The sequence below is a fragment of the Quercus lobata genome, chromosome 5 (genome assembly GCF_001633185.2).
Source record: "Quercus lobata isolate SW786 chromosome 5, ValleyOak3.0 Primary Assembly, whole genome shotgun sequence".
NCBI classification, from domain to species: Eukaryota; Viridiplantae; Streptophyta; class Magnoliopsida; order Fagales; family Fagaceae; genus Quercus; species Quercus lobata.
In genome coordinates, this window is record NC_044908.1 from 38,691,662 (window position 1) to 38,714,855 (window position 23,194).

The following is a 23,194-nucleotide window of genomic DNA, read 5'->3' on the forward strand; positions in this document are numbered from 1 at the left end:
GGTTTTATTATAAAAACGATGTAGAGGGATGATCGATTATGGAGTACAATCAGCATTTGTATACGTATTATACTGATAATTTTGGTGGTTTTTCTCAATAGTTTTTCTAATACTCTTTTGTTTTCTTCTCTTCATCTTAATCATGGTTTGATAAACCATAGATCAAAGTTAAGTCATATTAATGACTCTAATATCACATTGTTTTGCCATGCACCATTAAAAAGTAGTCCTGACCACCGCGTACCCTTGGTGCAGTGGTCACTTCACAAGTATAAGTGCTTATGGGGTGTGTGAGGTAAAAGCCGGAGTTCAAGTCTCCAAAAGGGAGCTTCACACACATATACACTTAGATTAGGTTAGAGTAGAAATTCTATCTTGTTAAAAAAAAAAAAAAAAAAAAAAAAAGAAGAAGAAGAAGAAGAAGAAGAAGAAGGTAGTCCTAGGCCTTGCTTACACGTACCCTGCATCATTTAGCAGACAGACTCTAAAAGAATACCAGCATCTGAAACTTAAGAAGATTTTATGCTTTTGAAAAAGTTGTACCCTAACTTATACCTACTGGAACCTATATGATCATCATCTTGGGTTGATCAGTTGGATATATAAATAAATACTACAGTACAAACTGAAAATCTCGGGTACTTCGAGTCTGCTAATTATATAAATATCACACACTCACTTATCGCAATATGATAATAAACCGATCGAAAAACACAAAATCAGGAACACTTTCTTTATCTGTTAATTTTTTGACATAAAAATATAGAAGTTATGAAATTTAAAATTTTATAGCAAATAGCGTAGGAGTGACGATGGTGCCCATTCAATATTTTTTTTTTATTATCTAATAGATAGAACCTATGATATTTATTACATAATTATTCTTTATTATTGGATTGAGACATACACACACATATATATATATATATATATATATAGAAACAAACTAAGAAGCATCAATTTAATCATTTGATATTGCACATATTACAGAAAAATAGTTCCACTGAATCCACTTACTAGGAAAAATGTCACTGGCCGCCAAGTCGCCTTCCAAGACTATATGTTGGTGGTGAGCTAGCTTTCTGAAGCAATATTGTCCAAGGCTCACGGAAACCTACCAGTTTATTTATAGCATCTTCCTGGTTATTCATTCGCCGGGTTAATTAGCTAACGATGTTAAAGGAGATTTTGCAGTGAAACGGGGCCCATCATAAGACTTGGGAGTGCTTTTATATTTATTTATTTTTTTTTAAAACAAACACATACAAAGGAAACGTAATGCAATTCTAAATTTTAATATAAAAACATACCACAAACTTTACTCAAAAGATAAATAATTGTCTCACTATTTTTTTAAAGTTACCATAAGATTTTGAATTTAATTAAGTTAATATTCCATATCATTAATAAGTAATATGTGTCTCTTGTCCTCGTCTTTTGTGCAGAAATTTAATCCTTTTCTTTACTAAAAAGAACCCAGAACCTCACGTTAAAAAAGAGGACTTAAAGAACTCAGAAACTCAAGAAACTCACCATTATAAAAAAAGAGAAAGGGGCAGCGTGTAAATTTTTTAATAGAAAGGGAACATGTTAACTTAAAAAAAATTGATTAAAATACCTATTGTAGGGACTGGGTTTGAGCACTATTCTTAAGGAATAAGTGAATTTAAGCTCAGCAAGCCCAATACAATAAATTTGTAGAGAGTGGGTAGAAGAACTAGACTTTAATGAGTGTAACAACAGTTGAAAATGATTTAAAGAATGAATAAGTAAAACAAGTATAGACTTGAGCAAGTAATTCAATCCTCGGCACTAGTTCGAGGAGCTTCGACTTATTATTTCTTGAGTGACAGTGATAATGGTTACAAAGTTAGTTCGGATTGCTACAGTATTTTCTCTGGTAAAATCTCTCATCCCCTTCTCATGGAGGGTCTCTCTCATTATATAGTCCCCTCTGAGCCATTCTGATCCCACATTTGTTGATCATCTGAGCCCTTACTTGAGTACATGTTCCATCGACACCCTTTTTTGGCTTTCTGTGTGTTGCGATTGCCAAGACAGCACTGTTCAGGGGTCTTCTTCACATTAATGCAGCCAGAGTGTTTGTTGTGGAGCATTTAATGTGAAGGCAGCAGCTTTTCTTAGAATTGCTCTACTGCCATGCTCCAATGTGCTTACTTGCTGTATTTATCTTTTTCCTTGGAGTGCTTTGAAAGATTGTCTTTGCCGGTAAATCACTTTTCTTCTACCTTGGCTTTGGCTTGGCGAGGACAGATTTGTCCTCGGCACGGTTTCCTGGGTTGTTATGATCACCACTGTCTTCTTCATATGCGATTATGGGCCTTGGCATGGGACTCAGGCCCAGTACAAAAGGTGGATGTATATCACTGCGTATGACCCCACACCTACAATTGATATAACTTAAAGAATTTGATTCTTCTAAAAAAGAAAAGGTAAATAATTTGATACTTAAGAAATAAACACGTGATAACTATGGTAATAAAGGAGTCAAGAGTTTATCTTTCGAGGCCAATTCAGAACTGAATCAATGTAACTTGCAAGGTAAGGCTATAACTTTAACTTTTTCTTTTAATTAAATAACATTTATTTTACTTTACATATTTTTTTTTAATTGAAAATCTATTCTTCTTGCTTTTTTTTTTTTTTTTTAATTAAACTTTTCTATTTAGATTTTGCTAACATTTCATTTTCTAATGATAATTACATAATGTAACTAAATAACTTTCTTCTTGTTACATAATTCAGCTTAAGTTGGATTTTATAAATTTTAATTTTGCAAAATCCTTCATGAAAAAACAACTACAACAAGTTTGAAAAGAAATCCAATCTTTTTTATAAAATCAAAATCGCTCAATTGCATATTTGAACAATTTTATTGTAATTTTTTGTTGTTGTATTATTTCATTCTTTCCTAATTCTTTTTTTTTTTTTTTTTTTTGTGAATTTCATCTAAATTTTTTGTTTTCTTTTTATACTGCTAGTAACCAATTTATTAAAAGAACGTATTAAGATTTAGTTAATTTTTCTATTCTTTTTTTTTTTAATTTTTTATTTTCATATTGAGATTGATCTAGTCTAATTAGTCCTAAGTCAATCCTATACTTTTTTCTAAAATTACTGGGTGTTGATAGGACTGACGAACTCAACTTCTCTAGACAACCTCATCCAAACCAATGAGACAATATTGACAGACGGATTAACCAAGTGCCTCTGACGTGCAAGCCACATTACTGATGGAGGAAAAGAAGCCATTCAATACAGGCTAATAAATGTCTCGGAGAGTTATAGGGACAGCTGTATAGACCATTGGAAGCTCATCAAAGCTCACATCATTGACCATGAGGCATTACCAAAAGAAGCATTAAAACCACCATAATAGTCACAACGGCTAGGAGCTACAGGAATGTATATATACAACCCTCCTAGCGCCAGCATAAGGTACATAGACACAATCAGAAATACTTGTTGTTATCCCATTACATTGCTTTATTTTTTTTGAAAGCTTCCTTGTACTGACTTTGGCATTGGAGACGTTGTGGCAGGCACCACACCGGTGACCACTCTAAGGGAGCTACCCTACCGTTTCTACTGTCACAGAGATGAGGGCTTGACTCCATCTGGACACATTCACTTCGACTGATGAATTTGCACTTCATCAAGTGTAACTTGCATTTTTGTCTAATTATTTTTATTCAAAGGATAACTAAGTCAAAAATAATAGTTTAACTTTTTTTCAAATTAAAGTAAGTTCTTAGGGGACACAGTAAGACAAAAAGAAATAATAATAATAATAAAAAGTAAGTGCTTTAATCCAACTTGCACTCTAGACCCAATAAATTTGATGAAAGATTATAGGGCTAGTGCCGAAAGGTGTGGCGAGGGAGGAGAAGATGGACCAATAAGACAAGGTCAAAGGTTGTATGGGCTACACGAGTAGGAGAAGAACCAAGGATGGTGTTTCTTATTGAGGCTCAGAATAATTAAGATTTAAGGGTGATGCTAGTGAAGCCCAAATGGTTGCCCACGAGCTTTCGCATTGCTGGACCAAGAATTCTATTACTAATGGCTTGTTTGAATGGAGGGGGGAATGAGAGGAAATGGAGGGGAGTAGAATAGAGTTGGCTAAAAATAAACTAATTTTGTGCTAAATCTGCTCTACTTTACTCCCTCTCTCTCTCCTTCAATCCAAACGGACCATAAGTAACAAGACCACTAAACATTTTTGGTTGATTGAGATTTCATAGTTTTTTTTTTTTTTTTTTTTTTTTTTTTTTTTATATATATATTTTGAAGGACCAAAATGAATTGAGTTGGACCGAACAGACTGAATTGGACCATAATAAACTGAATTGGACCCATTAGACCGAAACGGACTGAAACTTTATATTTACTTTATTTTTAATAAGATGTGATATAATTTAAACTAATTCCTCACACATTAAATCACATAATGAGTATTATGATAATAATCTGTGCGCGCTTGAAATGAGACTATTGGGCTCGAACTCACTTGGGCTCACAATTTATTTATAAAGTGGGTTTCAGGATTTCCTACTTTGGGTCGTTCTCGGCACAGAGACTCAAAGTAATGTTCCTCCTCTCTTCCTCAATGACTGTTTTTTCTCCCCTTTCTTCTGAACCCCCTCCTCTTCCCCAACTTCTTCTATTTATAGTTTCAAGTTAGTGGGGAGATCATGATTACTGCCATCGTTAGTGCAATTGAAGGTCCAATATTATCTGTTTTAAGTAGATGTTTAGGTGAGAGTGGAATGTAACGTTTATGGCCTTGGAACTTGGTTCCAGCTCAGGTGAATTTGCTCGATAATGATGTTTCCCGAGCATCCTATGGTTCGCCCGGACAAGGTTTATCTTATTGTTCGGGAAGTTTTATGCCAAGCACAGTTCAGGACCCGAGGCTCAAAACTCATTCTTTATGAAGGTAGTTTCAAGAAGGGCTTAGGGCGATGGGGCCATACCATTAGGCTTGAGCCCAGGGCCCATCTGGGTCTTGGGATCTTGGTGCCATACATTAGCCCCCCCTTAATTCATACTCGGTTGCCGGGAAGAATCAAGGAGCCAGCCGAGCCTTTTGGTCTCGAAAGTCCTATGGCCAGGGACTCATGCGGTTATGGTTTCTCATTAATGCTCCTCAAAAGAAGCGTTGTTCCACGGCGCTAGGTTCAGTTGTTATTAATGCCTAATGGTTCGCGAACCGAAGCGGTGCGCGTGTCGGTTGTCTTTGGCATTCGCAGGGTCGTTCATGAATCGCGCCCATTTATTGCTTGATTAAACGTTCCCATGCCCTTTTCTGATCCTATAAATAGCTTTCTTCAGAACATTCTTTCATTTTTTCCACCTCTAATCTTTTGAGCTTACTCTCTACCGACCACTTCTTTGTGCGCTTACTCACCTGCCTAGAGTTCTTTTCTTCCTTAGAACCCAAAGTAAGTTCTCTTGCCCTTCCTTTTCCTTCAACTTATTTCTTCAGGTTCCCTTTCATAGCATTAAGTGTCATAGATGGGTTACTCTTATCTCCTGGAGGTCCTGGCTGCCTTGGCTACCTTTTGGTGCAAGTTTAATATTCCTGATGACGTGAAAGTGGCTTACTGCCACGAGAGTGAAATCGCTCTCCACCGAGGACAAGGCATAGCCTTTTTTCCTTTAATGGAAATTCTAGAGGGTGGGGTTAGGTTCCCCGTGGATCTCCTTTTGACAAACACACTTAGGTACTACGGGTTGTGTCCCGACCAACTTCCCCCCAATTTTTACCGGGTAGTTAGCTGCGTTAGTAGGTTGAACCACACCTTTGATTTACAGTTAGATTACCATGATATTAACCATATGTATAGCCTCTGTGGGAACAAAGCTACCAACTATTACCTAAAAACTAGAGATAATCGGGTACGGCTGATATCATGCCTACCTGATTCGAATAGGAACTCCGCCGGGGAGTTTGTCCGGGTGCACGGCAACTGGTTTGCCAGGGAAGTCTCCTGCCCTCTTTCATGACGTGAAGTGGATTTGTACCAATCTCTTGATCTAACTGTTCTTCCCCCCCCCCCCCCTTTTCCTTTTCTTTCCTCTTTATTGAAGTAGATTTTCATTATCGGATATTGATATAACACTTGTTCTTTTACAGACGGCAAAGTGTTCATTCCGGACATCAGAACAGTCCATGTAAAAGACCAGAACTTTATCCTCCGTTCCGAGATATTCGTGCACTAGGACGGACAGCTCTGGGCATCGCACCTGATCCTCGGAGTAGAGCCTGTTTATTCTACCTGGCAGTCCTTCAAGCAGGCACTATTGGTTGATAGTCCACTGCTGTCGTATATTGACGTTCGGTACGCGAACTTCTTGCCGCTGAAGCTTACGACCGGGGAGGTGAAAGAGTTCGGAAGGCGCTACACTTGCTCGGCTGAGCTAGCTCCTTTGCGGGACGAGTCTGCGGAACGCATGTCTCGGCATCTTCGAGAGTTAGCTCATAAGGCTATTCAACAAGAGGACCCTGTTCAAGAGCAAGCACAGCCCGAGAACCCTGTTGCGGAGCCCGAGCATCCAGCGATTGAAGCGACCGGCTTGTCGGCTGCGAATACCCACCCCGACGAAAACATGGTGTCAAGGAGGGTTATGACTATTGATCGCTTTGTGCCCGGTGCACGGCAACCCACCCAGCCCCCACCTTCTCAGGGTCGGAGCCAAGTGCCTCACCCTCCACCATCTTCTCAAGCTGGACGAGCCCGGAAGAAATAGAGGGTTGTCGATCAACCATCTATGGGTCCGAGAGACGCTGCCGTCCAGACTCCTCCCCAGCCAACAGGGGGCATCGTTATTCACGAGTCGCAGACCCAGGTCGATCCAGGGGTTGCGTCCTCCTCCCAAGCCGTACCAGCACAGAAGCCCAAATTTTTGCTGGATGGCAAGCCTTTGCCTTCAATCGCCTGTGTACGGATGTGGGAGAAAGGCGAGGGTGGTCGCATTGCCCAGACCCTGGCCGAGGGTCTTCTTCTTCTCGACGACGTGCATGCCTTCAAGGAGGGGTCGGAGGAATCCGTGGGGCGCTGGTTAGAGTGGCATGCTATTGCGGTAACTCCTTATTCGTCTATTACTTTCCATACATTTATTTTTACTTCCGTACTAACTTCTGTGATTACCAGGCTGCTCAACTGGCTCACATACTAGCTAGCCGTGCACGATCTTACTGAGGAGGTCGATCGTGAGAAGGGGGCACGGGAGTCAGCTGCCAAAATAGCAAAGGAAAAACTAAAGGCAGCTGAATCTGCCAAGAAGAAGGCCGCTGCCGCAAAGAAGAATAGAGCGCTGGTGGAGAAGAGATGTGCTGAGCTCCTAGTTAAGCAAAACGAAACAGACGTGAAGCTGGCTGAAGCCATTAGCCTCAACACCTCTCAAGCGGAAGAGCTAACCGACCTGAGGGCAGCCTTGGAGGCCTGCAAGCAGAAATGGTACAACGAGGGATTCGCCGATGCCGAGAAATCTATGGAACCGGTGGTGGCCTAGGCTCGAAAGCTGGGTTTTGAGGCTAGGTGGTTTGCCGCTCTTTAAGCTCTGGGAGTTCCCGAGAATTCCCCCCTGAGAGACCCCGGCCAAATTCCCTTCTGAGCCCCGTTACTGCCGTGCAGGATCCATCATTAGCCGCTGAGGAAGAAGAAACGGCAAGCATGAGGGAACTGGTGGAACAGATTGATGCTCATGCCGAGCCAGATGAGATGGAGGCCACCAGCATCCCAACTGTGCAAGACCTACTCGGTGAAGACCCGCATTTTCCCGTGACCGACTGGCAAGAAGTGACACATCCAACCTGGCCCTCCACCTGGTTATCTGCCATCCAGCTTTTCATGCTTTTACTTATGTTTTATAGCATTTTTACTTTATTTTATTATTGGTATATTTGCCTATGTCACCGGGTTGTGGTGACTGAACAATTTTCTCACTTCGCGGGGATGACCCGTAAACGGTTGCCAAGTTTTGGTGATGGGATATTAACTCTGCTTTTTAATCTTGCTTTTAACTTGTTGAATGACTTTCTATTTATTTGTGTGTTTGCTTAGACTATGTCTGTGGTTTCTTATTCTGTAGTAAGTCGAGCTGAAGCTGCCCGTTCAGTTAAATCATGCCTTAATATATCGCGTTCATACAATGGGGTTTAGTTTTCCCCAACCATAAACGGCATGATGCCCCAAAACCTATTGCATGGTGTTCGGATAATTCGAGAATGAAATTACAATTAGTGTTTGTAAGGGTGTTAAGGTTTCCATCTGCTCGGCGATTTTGATCAAACCGAGGATGAGGTTTCTGTCCTTAGAGTCTTTATTCTTTTGTAACGATAAGGTTTCCACCTGCTCGGCGATTTTGATCGAACCGAGGATGAGGTTTCTGTCCTTAGAGTTTTTATTCTTTTGTAACGATAAGGTTTTCACCTGCTCGGCGATTTTGATCGAACCGAGGAACATGCAATTCTCTTAATGTGCAATGACGGGATCGAAAACAGCATAGACAAGTAACTTCATCATTATCTTGACTTTAGCAAAGTACAAATTTTGACTTACACTTCAGTATAGGATGGTCACGGGTAAAACTTCTTTAAGTTGTAGGCATTCCATGGCCGAGGGAGTGGCCTCTCGTTGAGATCTTCCAGGTAGTAAGCCCCTGCGCCGGCTATGGTGGTAATTCTGTACGGTCCTTCCCACGTTTGAGCAAGCTTCCCCGCAACTACGTCTCGCTTGTTTCCTACGACCTTCCTTAGCACCAATTCCCCGGTGCTGAATTCCTCCCCTTTACATCTCGGTTGTATCTTTGGGCCAGTTCTGCTGATACTCCGCGAGCCATATGGTTGCGGCCTCCTGGCATTCTTCTAACCAGTCCAAGCGCTCCATTATCAGGTCGGCGTTCTGGGCGAGGTCAAACCCTGTGACCCATGCACTGCACAAGCTCACCTCGGTTGGTATTACGGCCTCCGCCCCATATGTCACAGAGAAAGGGGTCTCACCTGTGGATCTTCTGGAAGTCGTACGGTAAGCCCATAAAACATTAGGTAGCTCTTCAACCCATCTCCCCTTTGCCCCATCCAACCTCCTCTTCAACCCGTTCAAAATCATCTTTTTCACTGCCTCAGCTTGGCCGTTGCTTTAAGGATATGCCGGAGTTGAATACTTGTTCTTAATGCCGAGATCGCTGCAGAAGGCCTAGAAAACTTTGCTATCGAACTGTAGCCCATTGTCTGATACTAGTGAGTTCGGTTCCCCAAACCTTGTGACTATGTTTTTCCATACAAACTTTTCACGTCAGTATCCCGAATGTTGGCCAAGGCCTCGGCTTCCGCCCATTTTGTGAAGTAATCTACAGCCATCAATACAAAACGGCGGTTACCTGTTGCTCGGGGAAAGGGGCTGAGGATGTCGAGCCCCCATTGTGTGAACGGCCATGGGCTGCTGACGAGGTTTAGACAACCTGCTGGCTGTTGGATCAGAGGGGCATGCTTTTGGCATTGTTCACACCTCCGGACATATTCCGCGACATCCTTCTGCATCTGTGGCCACCAAAACCCCGGGGTCATCGCCCTATGTGCTAAAGACCGTCCCCCGACATGGCCACCACACACTCCATCATATAGCTCGGTTAGAAGTTCATTCGCTTTCTCGGGATGTAGGCATAAAAGGTAAGGGCCTACGAAAGACCTCCAGTACAGTTTGCGATCTGCCGACAGCCAGTACCGGGGAGCCACCCGACGAATCTTTTTAGCCTCCTTTTCATCGTCCGAAACTTTATCCTCGGTAAGGAAATCTATGATCGGGTTCATCCAGCACAGATTAGCCACTGACACCATGGCAACCTCAACCCTGGCCTGGTCATAATCACTTTTCACACTGATGCTTGGCTCCCTTATAAGCTCTATTTTGACTAGCCGCGGTGTATCCTCGGTGGCGGATGAAGCCAACGTGGCAAGCGAGTCGGCATGTCTGTTTTGTGCCCGACCTACCTGGGCCACCTTCACTGTCCCGAACCGGCCAATAATCTACTTAGCTGCACTTAGATAGGCTTTCATCTGAGAGTCCCGAGCCTCGAAGCTTCCTCCGATTTGATAAATGACCAGCCGAGAGTCTAAATAAATCTCAACATCCTTTGTGCCCAGATGCAATACGACCCTTAACCCGGCCAGAAGGGCCTCGTACTCGGCTTCGTTGTTTGAGGCTTTGAGTACCAATATGAAGAAGTGTTCTAGTCGTATGCCCTCCGGGGTGATTATGACAATACCAGCTTCGGCCCCCATAGCATTCGAAGCGCCATCTACAAATACTTTCCACCGACGACTTTCTGCATTACAAATTATCTTCCCGTCGTTCTTAGGGGTGAATTCTACAATGAAATCTTTAAGAACCTGTCCCTTCACCGAGCTTCGCGGTCGGTACCTTATGTCGAACGAACCGAACCGAGTCCCCCATTTGGCAATTCAGCCCGTGAAGTCCGATCTTTTTAACAACGACTGCAGGGGATACTCGATGAGGACGAACACCGTATGAGCCTGAAAGTAATGTGGCAACTTCCTCGTGGCGTGTACCAGTGCTAAAACTAACTTCTCCAGGGGCAGGTATCTCGTCTCGGCATCTACTAAGGTTTTGATTATGTAATACACTGCATCTGTACTCCTTGGTCCCTTAGTAACACAGCACTTACGGCATGGTCGGACACCAAGAGGTACATAAACAAATCCTCCCCGGATTCTGGGGCCGTTAACATGGGCACTTTTGCCAAGTATTCCTTCAGCTCTCGAAAAGTCTCGTCACATTCCTTGTCCCAATGAAACCCCTTCCACTTCTTCAGAAGTTGATAAAACGGTCTGCAGCGATCAGCGAATTTGGAGATGAATCTGTTTAAGGTGGCTAACATCTCGGTTAGCACTTGCACTTCCTTGGGATTGCTTGGCAGTCTAAGGCGATTCACGACCTCTATCTAGTCGGGATTGGCCTCTATCCCCCGAGTAGAAATCAGATACCCCAAGAACTTGCCAGCCCCCACACCGAAAGTACACTTCTCGGCGTTCAGGCGCAACTTATGCCGCCGGAGTATCTCAAATACTCCCCGGAGGTCTTCCGTATTTTGTGAATTCTTTCTGCTTTTTACCACCATGTCGTCAATGTATACTTCAACTGTGCACCCAATTTTCTCTCGGAACATCCTCGTCGTCATCCGCTGGTATGTGGCTCCGGCGTTCTTCAATCCAAACGGCATGACCTCGTAGTGATAGTTTGCACTCGGGGAGATAAATGCTGTCTTTTCTCAGTCCTCGGGCGCTAAGGCAATCTGGTGGTATCCCTGGAAAGCATCCAAGAAGCTCATTCTCAGGTGCCCATACGTGGTGTCTACTAGTTGGTCAATCTTGGGCATTGGGAATGGATCTTTGGGACATGCCCTATTCAAGTCTGTGAAATCCACACAAACTCTCTATTTACCGTTCTTTTTCTTCACTACCACTGTATTCGCTAACCATCTCGGAAAGAATATTTCTCTTATCACTCCTGCTTCCTTTAGCCTCTGGACTTCCAAGTTCACCGCGTCAACATACTCCTTCGATGCTCTTCTCGGTTTTTGCTTTTTCGGGGGGAATGATGGGTCCACGTTAAGCTTGTGGACAATGAACTCGGGATCTACACCGGGCACCTCATACGAGCTCCAGGCAAAAACATCCACGTTCTGCAAAAGGAATAACAACATCTCTACCTTTTCTCGGTTATTCATGCTTGTGCCTATCTGGAAATACCTGTCAGTATCCAGAAAAATTCTAACCTTCAAAACCTCCTCGACAACGTCCGCCCCCATTTCCCCTCGGGGCTTCTGTAATTGCTATTAATTTTCTCTTTCGGTCTCCTCCGCTTGTCTGAGCTGTTCACTTTTCCACCTGACTGCGGCGACAAGACACTGCCTAGCCACTCGTTGGTTCCCTCGCACCACGGCGACTCCATACTTAGTGGGAAATTTCACTTTCACGTGCAAAGTGGCCGGAACGGCCTTCATTACGTGAATCTACGGCCTTTCCAGGATTGCAATGTACGATAAGAATGATCGAACTACTATGAAAGTCACTATTACTTCCTTGCCTTCCATGTCCACCGAGAGAGAAATCTGACCTTCGGGAATCACGACTCCCCCGTCAAACGAGACCAGCGGCATGTCATACTTTGCCAAATCCTGACTCTTCAATCCAAGCCCTTCGAACATATCCGGGTACATAACATCGGTCCCGCTTCCTTGGTCTATCATCACTTTTTTCACCAAGAATCCGCTTATCCAAGCTGTTACTACCAACGCATCATCATGAGGTTGGATCGTCCCTTCCAAGTCTTCTTCGCCGAAAGAGATGTTTAACCGATCAACTTTCATCCTCTTCTCGGGTGATTCTCCTTCCGTGCAAGCCACTGTCATTACCCTTTTAGCTGTTGCCGTACCTCTCAGGGTAGCGTGGATGACTTCGATCACTCCCAGCGGTGGTGGGAGGGGATTCCTTTTCTGCTGAACACCCTGGCCGACCTCTCGGTCAGCGGAGTCCACTACAAACTCTTTCAGATACCCTGCTTTTACTAGCTGCCCGAGATGATCTTTTAGTACCCGACACTGCTCGGTGGTGTGCCCTTTGTCCCTATGGTATGTGCAATATAAGTTTTGGTTCCTCCGAGATGAGTCACCCCCCTATTTTGTTTGGCCACCTGAAGAACGATTCATTCTTAATCCGATCTAGGATTTTGTGCACAGGCTCTTTGAACGCCACATTAACTCCTTCAATTTGCACCTCTGGTTCCTGCATCCTAAAATCTTTTTTCGGTCTTACTGGCATAATGCCATGCCAAGATCTCCCGAGTAACGGTGCTTTCCCCTTATTCTGCAGCCGATCATCTTCCAGGCGTTTATACTCCTCAATGCGTCTCATAAGTTGCCTCATATCCTTAGGAGGTCTTTTCATCAATGACTCCCGTAATTTAGAATCTTCGGGGAGCCCCATCTTAAAGGTGCTTGCCGCTATCTTCTCATTTTCTCCACCAATCTCGTTGTAGAGTTCCTAGTACTAGCTAGCATAACTCCGAAGGGTTTCGCCGACCCTCATCTTTATGGAAAGTAGCACATCCACCAGCTACGGCACTCGGCTGCATGTCACGAATCTACTGCCAAACTCTTGGATCAGCTCGGCAAAGCTATGAATGGAACCTTTTCGTAACCCATTGAACCATCTCAGGGCTGTGGAGCCGAGACTAGAGGGGAATACCTTACACATCAACACATCATTGTGTGCATGCAAGGACATCATGTGGATATAATGACTGACATGCTCCACAGGGTCCGTCTTGCCATCGTAGGAATTGAATGGCGGTCGTGTAAGTCTACTCGACATAGGGGCCCATTCAATTTCGTCGGAGAATGGTGACTGAGCAGCCCTTCGTAAGGCTCGGCTCATGGCGTCCATGGCAGCATTGTGGGGTCGCCGTTCCTTTGGCGAATCCGATCCTTGGTCATCGTATCCATGCGACCGTGAACGGTTCCGGTGGTGACGTGTCTCTCGGGAGTGTGAGTGATTCCTCCTCCGGCGTGATTCTTGAGAGGGTGATCGATTTTGGAATCGTTGTGTACCGGATTGGCTAGAGCCCTCTTCGCCCCGATTTCCCGTGCTATCATTTCTCCTGTGCCAGCGGTTGCTGTCCCTTTCTTGGCGTTGACCCCTTGCTTCCAGCTCTAGATCCATTACCAGTTTACGCAACCGCTCCAACTCTCAGTCTCTATTATCATACTGCCCGTGTCCCGAGACACCCGACACCGTTCGGCAGGTTTGATCCGACCCTCCTCCTAGGCTAGACTCTTCCTCTCCTCGCAGGCGCTCCCTATCCTCGCGCCCTTTCTGTCTTCTCTCCCGCCATGTGGATCCCTGAGAAGATCCCCACTCTGGGCACGCCCTCCAGAACGCCCCTCGAACATTTTCCTTATTTGAGTCTCAATCGAACCACAGCTTCGTAGGAGAGCCCACGGTGGGCGCCAATTGTGCAAGCCTGAAATGAGACTGTTGGGCTTGAACTCACTTGGGCTCACAATTTATTTATAAAGTGGACTTCAGGATTTCCTACTTTAGGTCGTTCTTGGCACAGAGACTCAAAGTAATGTTCCTCCTCTCTTCCTCAATGACTGTTTTTCTCCCCTTTCTTCTGAACCCCCACCTCTTCCCCAACTTCTTCTATTTATAGCTTCAAGTTAGTGGGGAGATCATGATTACTGCCATCGTTAGTGCAACTGAAGGTCTAATATTATCTGTTTTAAGTGGATGTTTAGATGAGAGTGGAATGTAACGTTTATGGCCTTGGAACTTGGTTCCAACTCAGGTGAATTTGCTCGGTAATGATGTTTCCCGAGCATCCTATGGTTTGCTCGAACAAGGTTTATCTGATTGTTCGGGAAGTTTTATGCCGAGCACAGTTTAGGACCCGAGGCCCAAAACTCGTTTTTTATGAAGGCAGTTTCAAGAAGGGCTTAGGGCGATGGGGCCGTACCATTGGGCCTGAGCCCAAGGCCCATCTGGGTCTTGGGATCTTGGTGCCGTACATAATCGAAAAGGAAAAAACCCAAAAAACATGGAACACTACTTTATCTGTTTGTTGAAAACAAATATACAGAAGTAATGAAGTTTAAAATTTTAAGGCAAATAGCATAGGATATATTGAGGTTGCCAAATTCAATTAATTGACAGTGCACATATTACTTTTGAAAACACAAAAACCTTAAATTGTCCAATCTTTTGCTTGCTGAGGCATTGAAGACTCTCAGACAACTCCTCTTTTTGTAGGTGTTCGTGATCTAGATTTGTAGTGAAAATTTTATGCTAGCTTCGTCAATTATATTACTTATTATTCATTAATGTGGACATTTTGGATGTATTATTAGTGGATAGCTTATGGTATTTACAACTACGTACGTAGAGGAGGTCTTGATGTCAAGACTTCCTTCGTAGTTGATACAATAAGTAAAGATAGAACCAGTGGTAATACTAATACCTGATATTTTGCATGAAAACTTATAGTGAGCGTTTGCTTTGGACGTTTTGCTAATACCTGATATTTTGCATGAAAACTTATAGTGAGCGTTTGCTTTGGACGTTTTGCTGCTGAAACGCGTTTGCGTTTTGGCATGGGACCTACGCTACAGTAACACAGTAAACGCATCCCTCTTTTTTTTTTTTTTTCCTCGCATTTCAGGAGTAATCGGTTACTGTTCAGCCATTCACAATTTTTTCATTAAAAATGGGTTCCACGGTACTATTCACACATTTAAAAAATATTTCGCTACAGTGTTTTCAGTTTCAGCAAAAATAAGCTCAATCCAAACGGACCCATAATCTTTTCATAAAAAGAAAAAAAAAATAGAGGAAGTTTTGATGTCAAGTGAAAATTGGGAGCGAATAATGGACCAAAAACTGATTTCAATAAAACAATTAACATGGCTATTATGAGCCATTGATCATTACCCAATGTTACATATAACTGATATAAGTATATAACAAGCATGCTTTTTAGATCCTAGGCATAGGGGAAAGACATAAGAAAAAATAGCCTTTATAAAAAAAAAAAAATGACCATAAATGAAAATAATGTAACAGGAAAAATTTCATTTCTATTAACCAGTTCGCCATTGACCGCGTCTACCTAATTAACCTCCTAAGCATACCATTAACTCGAGGATGCTAATTCACTGATTTAAAAATTAACAAGCATCAATTAGTCTATAATATTTTCTCTATATTGAGGGATTAAACTAATTAACTCAAAGTACAACCCATTTTCCACTTTGCTAAAAGAATTAGGAAGGACATTACCTCTGTTGGGTCACGTAAAGAGTAGAGGGCTTCTGTCTCCTTTGGAGTAGTAGAAACAGCTACAGGAAATCCTCTTCCAATGCTTTTAATCATCTGCAAACATTTATTTACGTACAAATTATATTAGTATGGATCGAAATACATGCCTAATTATTCATCAAAACTAGCAACAAAGTTAAACGCATGATATCAATAATGTTGCAACATCCACCAAGACTATCTTTAGCAACATTTTCTGGATGCAATCAATATTTGAAATGGAAGAAAAGAGGGTTGATTTTTTTTTTTTTTTTAACAAAAGAGGGGATTGATGATTCAACAAGGATTTAAGAAGAATCGCCACATTTTTAAAACCTTTTAAAATTGGTAACAATAATGAATTACTAGGAAAAAATTTGCTTTTGCCCCTTTCAAAAAAATAACCCAGCATTTTGTCATCTTTCCAAAATTAATTAGGGAAATGCCCCTCTTTTGAAACTCATTTTTCTCAAAATCGAGTTAAATCCTATAGTGGCGGTTTTAAGGAGCCTATAGTGACGTTTTAAAAACCTATAGTGGCGTTTTGTAATCCGATCTCCATGAAGTTGAGTTATAGGTAAAAAAAAAAAAAAAAAATTGCATGTAACTCAACTTCATGGAGATCGGATTACAAAACGCCACTATAAGTCCTTAAAATGTCACTATAAGCTCCTTAAAAACGCTACTATAGGGCTCCAGAACTTTATTTTTTTATAATTCGATTTTGAGAAAATTAAGTTTCAAAAGAGGGACATTTCCCTGATTAGTTTAGGAAAGAGGGCAAAATGCTAGATTTTTTTTTTTTTTTTGAAATGGGTATTTGCCCATTTTCTCCTGAATTACTATCGAGTAGGTTACCCATACCTTAAAGGCATCCTCATCAGTTTTATCATCTCCTATATATATAGGAAGGACATTGCTAGAGTCTTCAAAACCAAGAGTATCAAGTACATACTGCAGAGCACGACCTTTATCCCAATTTATAATAGGGCGAATTTCCATGACCTATAACAAAAATACAAACAACAAGAATTAAACCTTAATCAAAATTAGTATTTTGGAGTCAACTATAAATCTTTAACAAAATAACTATGACCTATTTTCCAAGAAAGAAAATCACAAGATATGAATTATAAAACTTTACCGGCTAGTACTTTATGAAAAATTATATTTAAAAAAATAGAGAGATCTTATAATTAGTACAGAGACAAGAAAATTTTTTATACCTTTTTTCCCTCAGATATACGGAAGTCATTATAGAATTCCATTGTAGATTCCACCATCTCCTTAAGCTTGCCAACATTCTGCAATGATTTAGACATGAAATCCACAAAAGTAAAATTACAATTTTCCATGATTTTAATTAGGTGTTAACAATATCATTTTATTACATCACTTTATTTTATTTGATCATATCATATCAAATTAATTAGTATTATTGCTTTATGCTATCTACCTCTTCATTCACACACCGAAAGTGTACAGAGAGGCAGAACTTATTGTCTTCAACCGAGGCACCTTTTATGTCTTTTGCTATTTTTTCCAATTTATCCTTTATCTGCAACAAGAGAAGCAAACACATTATTGAAATAAAAACAAAAAAGAAAGAGATAATTTATTTGCATTCTAACACTACAAGGACCTAGGAACAAAAGGTGGAGATTTTTATCTAAAAATCATGCATTTTAGTATGAGTTTGTCATTTTATTAACTTTGACAAAGAGAATACAAAGTTATTCAACCAAATGTATATACATCATTTCTTACCGTTTGAATTCTAGGCAAGAAATCACGTACTGGGCAGAAGTTAACCATGTCATTACCCTGCAAGATAAAACAAATAATGTGCTCAGAATGAAAAACAATATGTATATTTCATTGCAATTATTTTATATCGGAGTTTTGAACACAATATAAAACAGTTTTCATTACAATAAGCACCAAGTAGAGAAAATAAACCACAAACAATTGAGAAATATACCTTCTCATCAATAGTCCTAGTTTGATGCTCGTGGTTACCATAATTGAGAGAAACTGATGGGGTTGATATATCCATCCCATGACTTCCAGCATAATAGATGTTATTCAATCTCACAAATTGGAACACCTAGAGTAGAGAAAAAAAAAATTGTTAGTAAAAAATAGTTCGTATATGAACAGGTCTGGCTCATTATTTCATTAGTTGTGTGTGAGTTATTTACCTTATCCCTAGACCTTCCAGAGATAATTGCAGTTGGGAAATGTTCACCGATTTCTCTTACCGCTGAACGCATCTGTCAATCGAGAGGCACAAATAGAGTGTTATAAGCCAACATGTTTTTGGAGAAACAAATTCATTTATTAAAAAAATAAAAGAATAAAATAAAACTTCCATATATATACCATTTTAATGGTGCGGTCAGTTTGCAGAAAAACAGTATGTTTATGTTTTTGATTCAAGTCACTTTTTATATGGTATAGACATTACTTCTATTGCACAATGTTTAACCGATTAAGTATCATATTTTTCTCAAAAAAAATTTGTTACATAAAAAAGAATATATATATATATATATATATATATAGAGAGAGAGAGAGAGATGGATTCAAGTCACACCTAATGTAACCTTACAAGAGTTATACCTTTTTTAGGCCATAGATTTCCTAAAGATCTAACGGTCAAAAAAATAGCATTAAATGCTAATTGATTTACACATTATTCATTTAATTAATAGCAGTTTTGTTTCTCTCTCTATACTTATTGTTTAAAATTTTTCTAGTTTCTCATAAATCTCTCTCTCAAAACACACATACGCAAACATGGCTGCCCTTTATGAAAACACCTAAATCAGATCTCACACATGACTCTCCCAAAGTGGTTGCAGTGGATGACATGCCTTAGATCTAGGCTCTTACAGTAAATTAAAAAAAACTAGTCAATTGATTTAGATGGTTTACCTTTCCGTCAAGCAGTCAACTAGGGGTGGAGCTAGGGAGTAAGGGGTTTCATTTGCCCCCAGCCCCACCAAAATCGCTGTATACATTAATGTTCTTTCTCTCTTTTGTTATCTATTTTTGATGTGTTATTTTGTATATATTTCTTTTATTTATCAATCAAGTTTCAATGAAAAAAAAAATAGAAAGAAAATCTTATGAAGAAGGTCCTCATTCTCCTTTAATTGTTTTAATAAAGGGCAGCCATGTTTGTGTATGTGTGTTTTGTGGGGTGTGGGGGGCAAGGCGAGGTTCAAGTCTTCAGGAGGGAAGTTCACACATATATATACTTAGATTACGCTAGAGTATAAATTCTATCTTGTATTTTTAAAAAAAAAAAAAAAAGTTTTAAACAATAAGTATGGAGAGAGAAACAAAACTACTATTAATTAAGTGAATAATGTGTAAATCAATTAGCATTTAATGCTATTTTTTTTACCATTAGATCTTTAGGAAATCTATGGCTTAAAAAGGATGTAACTCTTATAGAATTACACCAGGTGTAACTTGAACCCATCTCATATATATATATATATATATATATATATAAAATCTTTAATGATATATGCATAGTCAAAAGTCACAACTAAATGTATGTTCTAACTGTTTTTAGATAAAGTACTAACCTCTGTAGACATGAAAGCTTGATCAGGGTTGTTTACAATCGGTGAGAGAGTTCCGTCGTAATCCAAAAACACAACCATCTGTTTCTCATGAGCCACACTCTTTATTTCTTCGAAAGAGCTCAAGGCGGATGGATGATTTTTCTGTAGCAATCAAAAAAAAAAAAAAAAAAAACTTGTTAGTAATTTACTACAACAACAAAGTTTTAGTGTGTACTTGGGTTGGCTTATTGGTTTTTTTTTATATATATATATATATATATATATATTATTTGTTGAAAGTAGATAAGAGTATAATATTGTATTTAGAAAATTTGAGGTTTTAAAAATTTTATATAAACAAATTAATATGCTTAATAAGTTCCAAGATAAAAATTACTTTATTTTCAAAATATATAGTTTTGTTATATTAATAAAACAAAAGTTGAGATCATCACATACAATGTCCTTACCAGCCACATATCATAAAAATCATCAATTACATCTTCATTGTCGTGAAATCTTTCTTCTGAGTTGGATTCCATGTTTAGAGGGCTGAAGGGTGCTGTGGATATACCATAGTTAGATGAAATTGCACACTATATATAATTAAACATAAATGAAAAAGAAAGAAAATAAATCAAGCTCTAGAAGAGGTGCTTGACCTGTGCATAAATAATTGAAATTCTTGCAATATGAATTATAGAACAGGACAACTTTTTTGGGGGGGGTAAAGATAATTTTTTGTTTCAAATGTCATTACAGTTAAAAATTGTTGCTTTTGTTATGAAATAAGTTCTTAAGCCCTCTGTTCCATAATAAAATTCCACCTTGGTCATGGTTCATCAAAAGCAAGACACTAGATTATACTCATAAATGTACATTGTCTAGAAGACGGAAAAATAAGCTCAGAGATACGTGTCACTTAGTTGATACATGAATAATCTGTACAATGGTACAATGATTTCACTTAATATTGCTTTGTGGGAAGTACGTTTTTATATTTTAATGAAATAAAAGAGCAACCTTATACCAAAATTAAAAGGCAAAAATTAGGAAGAAAAAAAAAAGTATTTAAAGGAGTCCTAAATTGATCTATTTTCTACTACCGATCCCTATACACAAATCGAGAAAATAATAAGAATTAAAATAAAATAAAAGAAAGGTTTCGTGGACCATAAATTATACACCCACCGACCCTCATAGAAAGGGTTAGGGGGACCTTGTCATCTGCAAGGGTATTTATAATCCTTTTCTACAATTGCATGCATGGACTCCAAAATGCCTAAAGTTTTTAGGAGAATATTAATGCAAGATTTCTGTTTGTTTAAGACAATGACTGTCTTACCCTTACCCCTCTTTTGTTTAACAATTAATTGTCACAGTAAATTCACATCAAAAGTAAGGCTATGATGGACTTTCTAATCAACCGTAGAACTTAGAAAAACAAAACAAAACCAGGAGTTTTTTTTTTTCCTTACTAAGTGCTAACCCTTGGTGACACGCTACCAGGTTTCCTTCTTAATATAGGAGACCAACCCAACACACGTTAACGAAACGCTAGCTAGTATGAACATAAAACATATATACATTCAAATCTCTCTCTCTCTCTCTCTCTCTCAACCACATGATCAATCACACAAAAACCCATACATGCTAGCTGAAAAACATTAAAACATTAAGATCTATAACAAAATAAAAGAAGCAAAAATTAAGTAACTGAAGGCAAAAACATAATGAAATTTTGCTACTCACGGTAATATTGAACAAACCCACGTATCAAATTGAAGTTCTAAATCGACTGTATTTTGGAGGACAAATTAATTTGTCTCTGTAAATATTAAATAGAATCAAACCTTAATTATTTGCGATAAAAACACTATCTAATTTTGTTTTCCTTGCAAAATCAAAACTTTGTAACATAGTACATAGTATGTGCAGCTATGAATAAACAATGAAGTAAAAAGAATTAGAAGGGAGAGCAAAGAAAAAAAAGTACGTACTTTCTTAGTTGGGGTTTATTTGAGAAAACCTTCGAGATAGAAAAATTCGCAGGAAATTAAACTATGTAAGAAAGAAAACTTTGTTAGAAAGAGTGACGAGTGAAACTAAAAGGGAGAGGGGGTGGTATTTATAGAATTAGGAGGAGAGAATTAAAACTACAATCTCGTTAATGTCCTAGTAGTTGTAGGATTAAGAATACGGTAAAAGCATAGGTATGTGTTATTGTTATCATGATGACGGTGGTGATTCAATATTTACGTGTGCTTTACTGGAGTCGGTAGTGCATTAATTATTCCTAATTCTATTCGGATTTTTTTTTTTTTTTTTTTTTGAGAAAACTAATCGGAGAAGTAAATACTAAAGATTGAATATGTTATTATTAATTCACTTTTATGTAATAATGTAGTATGTCAGAAATTACGTACTAAGTATTCACTTGGGAATAGTTTATTAAGTTGAAATTAAAAATTTTTTACTAAAAATACTGTAAATAAAGGTAAAAGTTAGCTGAAATAGTACAATGAGACCCATGAATAGTACCAAACAGTGCAGTGAGACGCATGAATAATACCAAAAAGTGCAGTGAGACCCATGAGTAGTAGCAAAAATAAGTTAAATAGTAAAATAAGCTAGTTTTTTAAGTCAATGCCAAATGCAACATAAGAGTAATGGGATTTTTTTTTTTTCTTTGAAAAGGGTAATAACGATTAAAATACTTAATAGATGTTATGGTACTCGTTCCAAAAAAACAAAAAAAACAGTTAGGGTTCAAGATTAAAAAGTGAAGAGCAAATACAGACTCCCATAAACTTTAAAAATAAATAAATAAATAAAAAAGCAAGAGAGAGAAGAGCAAATAACTTTAAAATATGTAATTAAGATACATGTCAAACTTTGGAAGGCATCATGATTCTGAAATTAGATGTTCTCTAGAAAATAACAGTGTATTACACTCCTCTTCTTCTTCTTCTTTTCTTAATTTTTTTCGTGGGTAGGTATATTACATAAATATAGTAGTAGTGTAATTGTTATATGGGCAACCAGTAAATTACCTTGTTTTCCTGTTCAATAAAATTTTAAGTTTTCGTTGATATTTATTTGTCTAATAAATAAATAAGTACTTAATGAGGCTTGAGAACAAATATAAAATCAAGCATTATTTAGTACTTTCTAAGTACAGCACATGATACTGTCTCTTTCATCACACATTAATAGCAGATTTCATTATTTAAATTTGATTCTTCGGATAGAGTGAACTTGATTCATAATATATATATATATATATATATATATATATATATATAAAGGTGAACTTGAATTTAAATCCCTACTTCCTTAGTTATTGTATGAAAAAACAAATGTGAATAAATTTGCTTGGTTTCCTTCATCCTTTTAGATGAAATTATAAGATTGTTGTCCACTTTCTTTATATTAAGAAACTAGAACTCACCAATTCAAAAATCATAATAAATACTTAAACTTCAAATCAGACCTGTTAATCCAGTATTTTAGTAGCTCTTGTGTCTCTATGACATGTTATTAAAAAAAAAATTGCCACATCGATCATTATTCCATCAATTACATAGATAAAAAATTTATAAAATCAGATGAAGGGACCAATAATCTATTGAGTGTACACATGTGAGTGAAGTCTCATATTGAATAATGATGAAAAAAATGAGTGATTAATATAACATAATTGAGCACATACCCA

At 39.0% G+C, this 23,194-nt stretch overlaps 2 protein-coding genes across 2 annotated transcripts; both read right to left on the reverse strand.

Moving 5' to 3' along the window:
* Positions 1-12,060: 12,060 nt before the first annotated feature.
* Positions 12,061-13,033, reverse strand: LOC115990435. Its single transcript, XM_031114269.1, has 2 exons — positions 12,741-13,033; positions 12,061-12,673 (listed from the first exon to the last, which is right to left on the reverse strand). The coding sequence occupies exons 1-2, from the start codon at positions 13,031-13,033 to the stop codon at positions 12,061-12,063; spliced, it is 906 nt and encodes a 301-aa protein (XP_030970129.1).
* A 2,793-nt stretch (positions 13,034-15,826) lies between these two features.
* On the reverse strand, positions 15,827-20,021 carry LOC115990436 (probable trehalose-phosphate phosphatase 2). The gene is made up of 9 exons (XM_031114270.1): positions 19,950-20,021; positions 19,501-19,641; positions 18,103-18,174; positions 17,883-18,008; positions 17,669-17,725; positions 17,358-17,459; positions 17,128-17,205; positions 16,766-16,906; positions 15,827-15,976 (listed from the first exon to the last, which is right to left on the reverse strand). The coding sequence occupies exons 1-9, from the start codon at positions 20,019-20,021 to the stop codon at positions 15,827-15,829; spliced, it is 939 nt and encodes a 312-aa protein (XP_030970130.1).
* Positions 20,022-23,194: the final 3,173 nt, after the last annotated feature.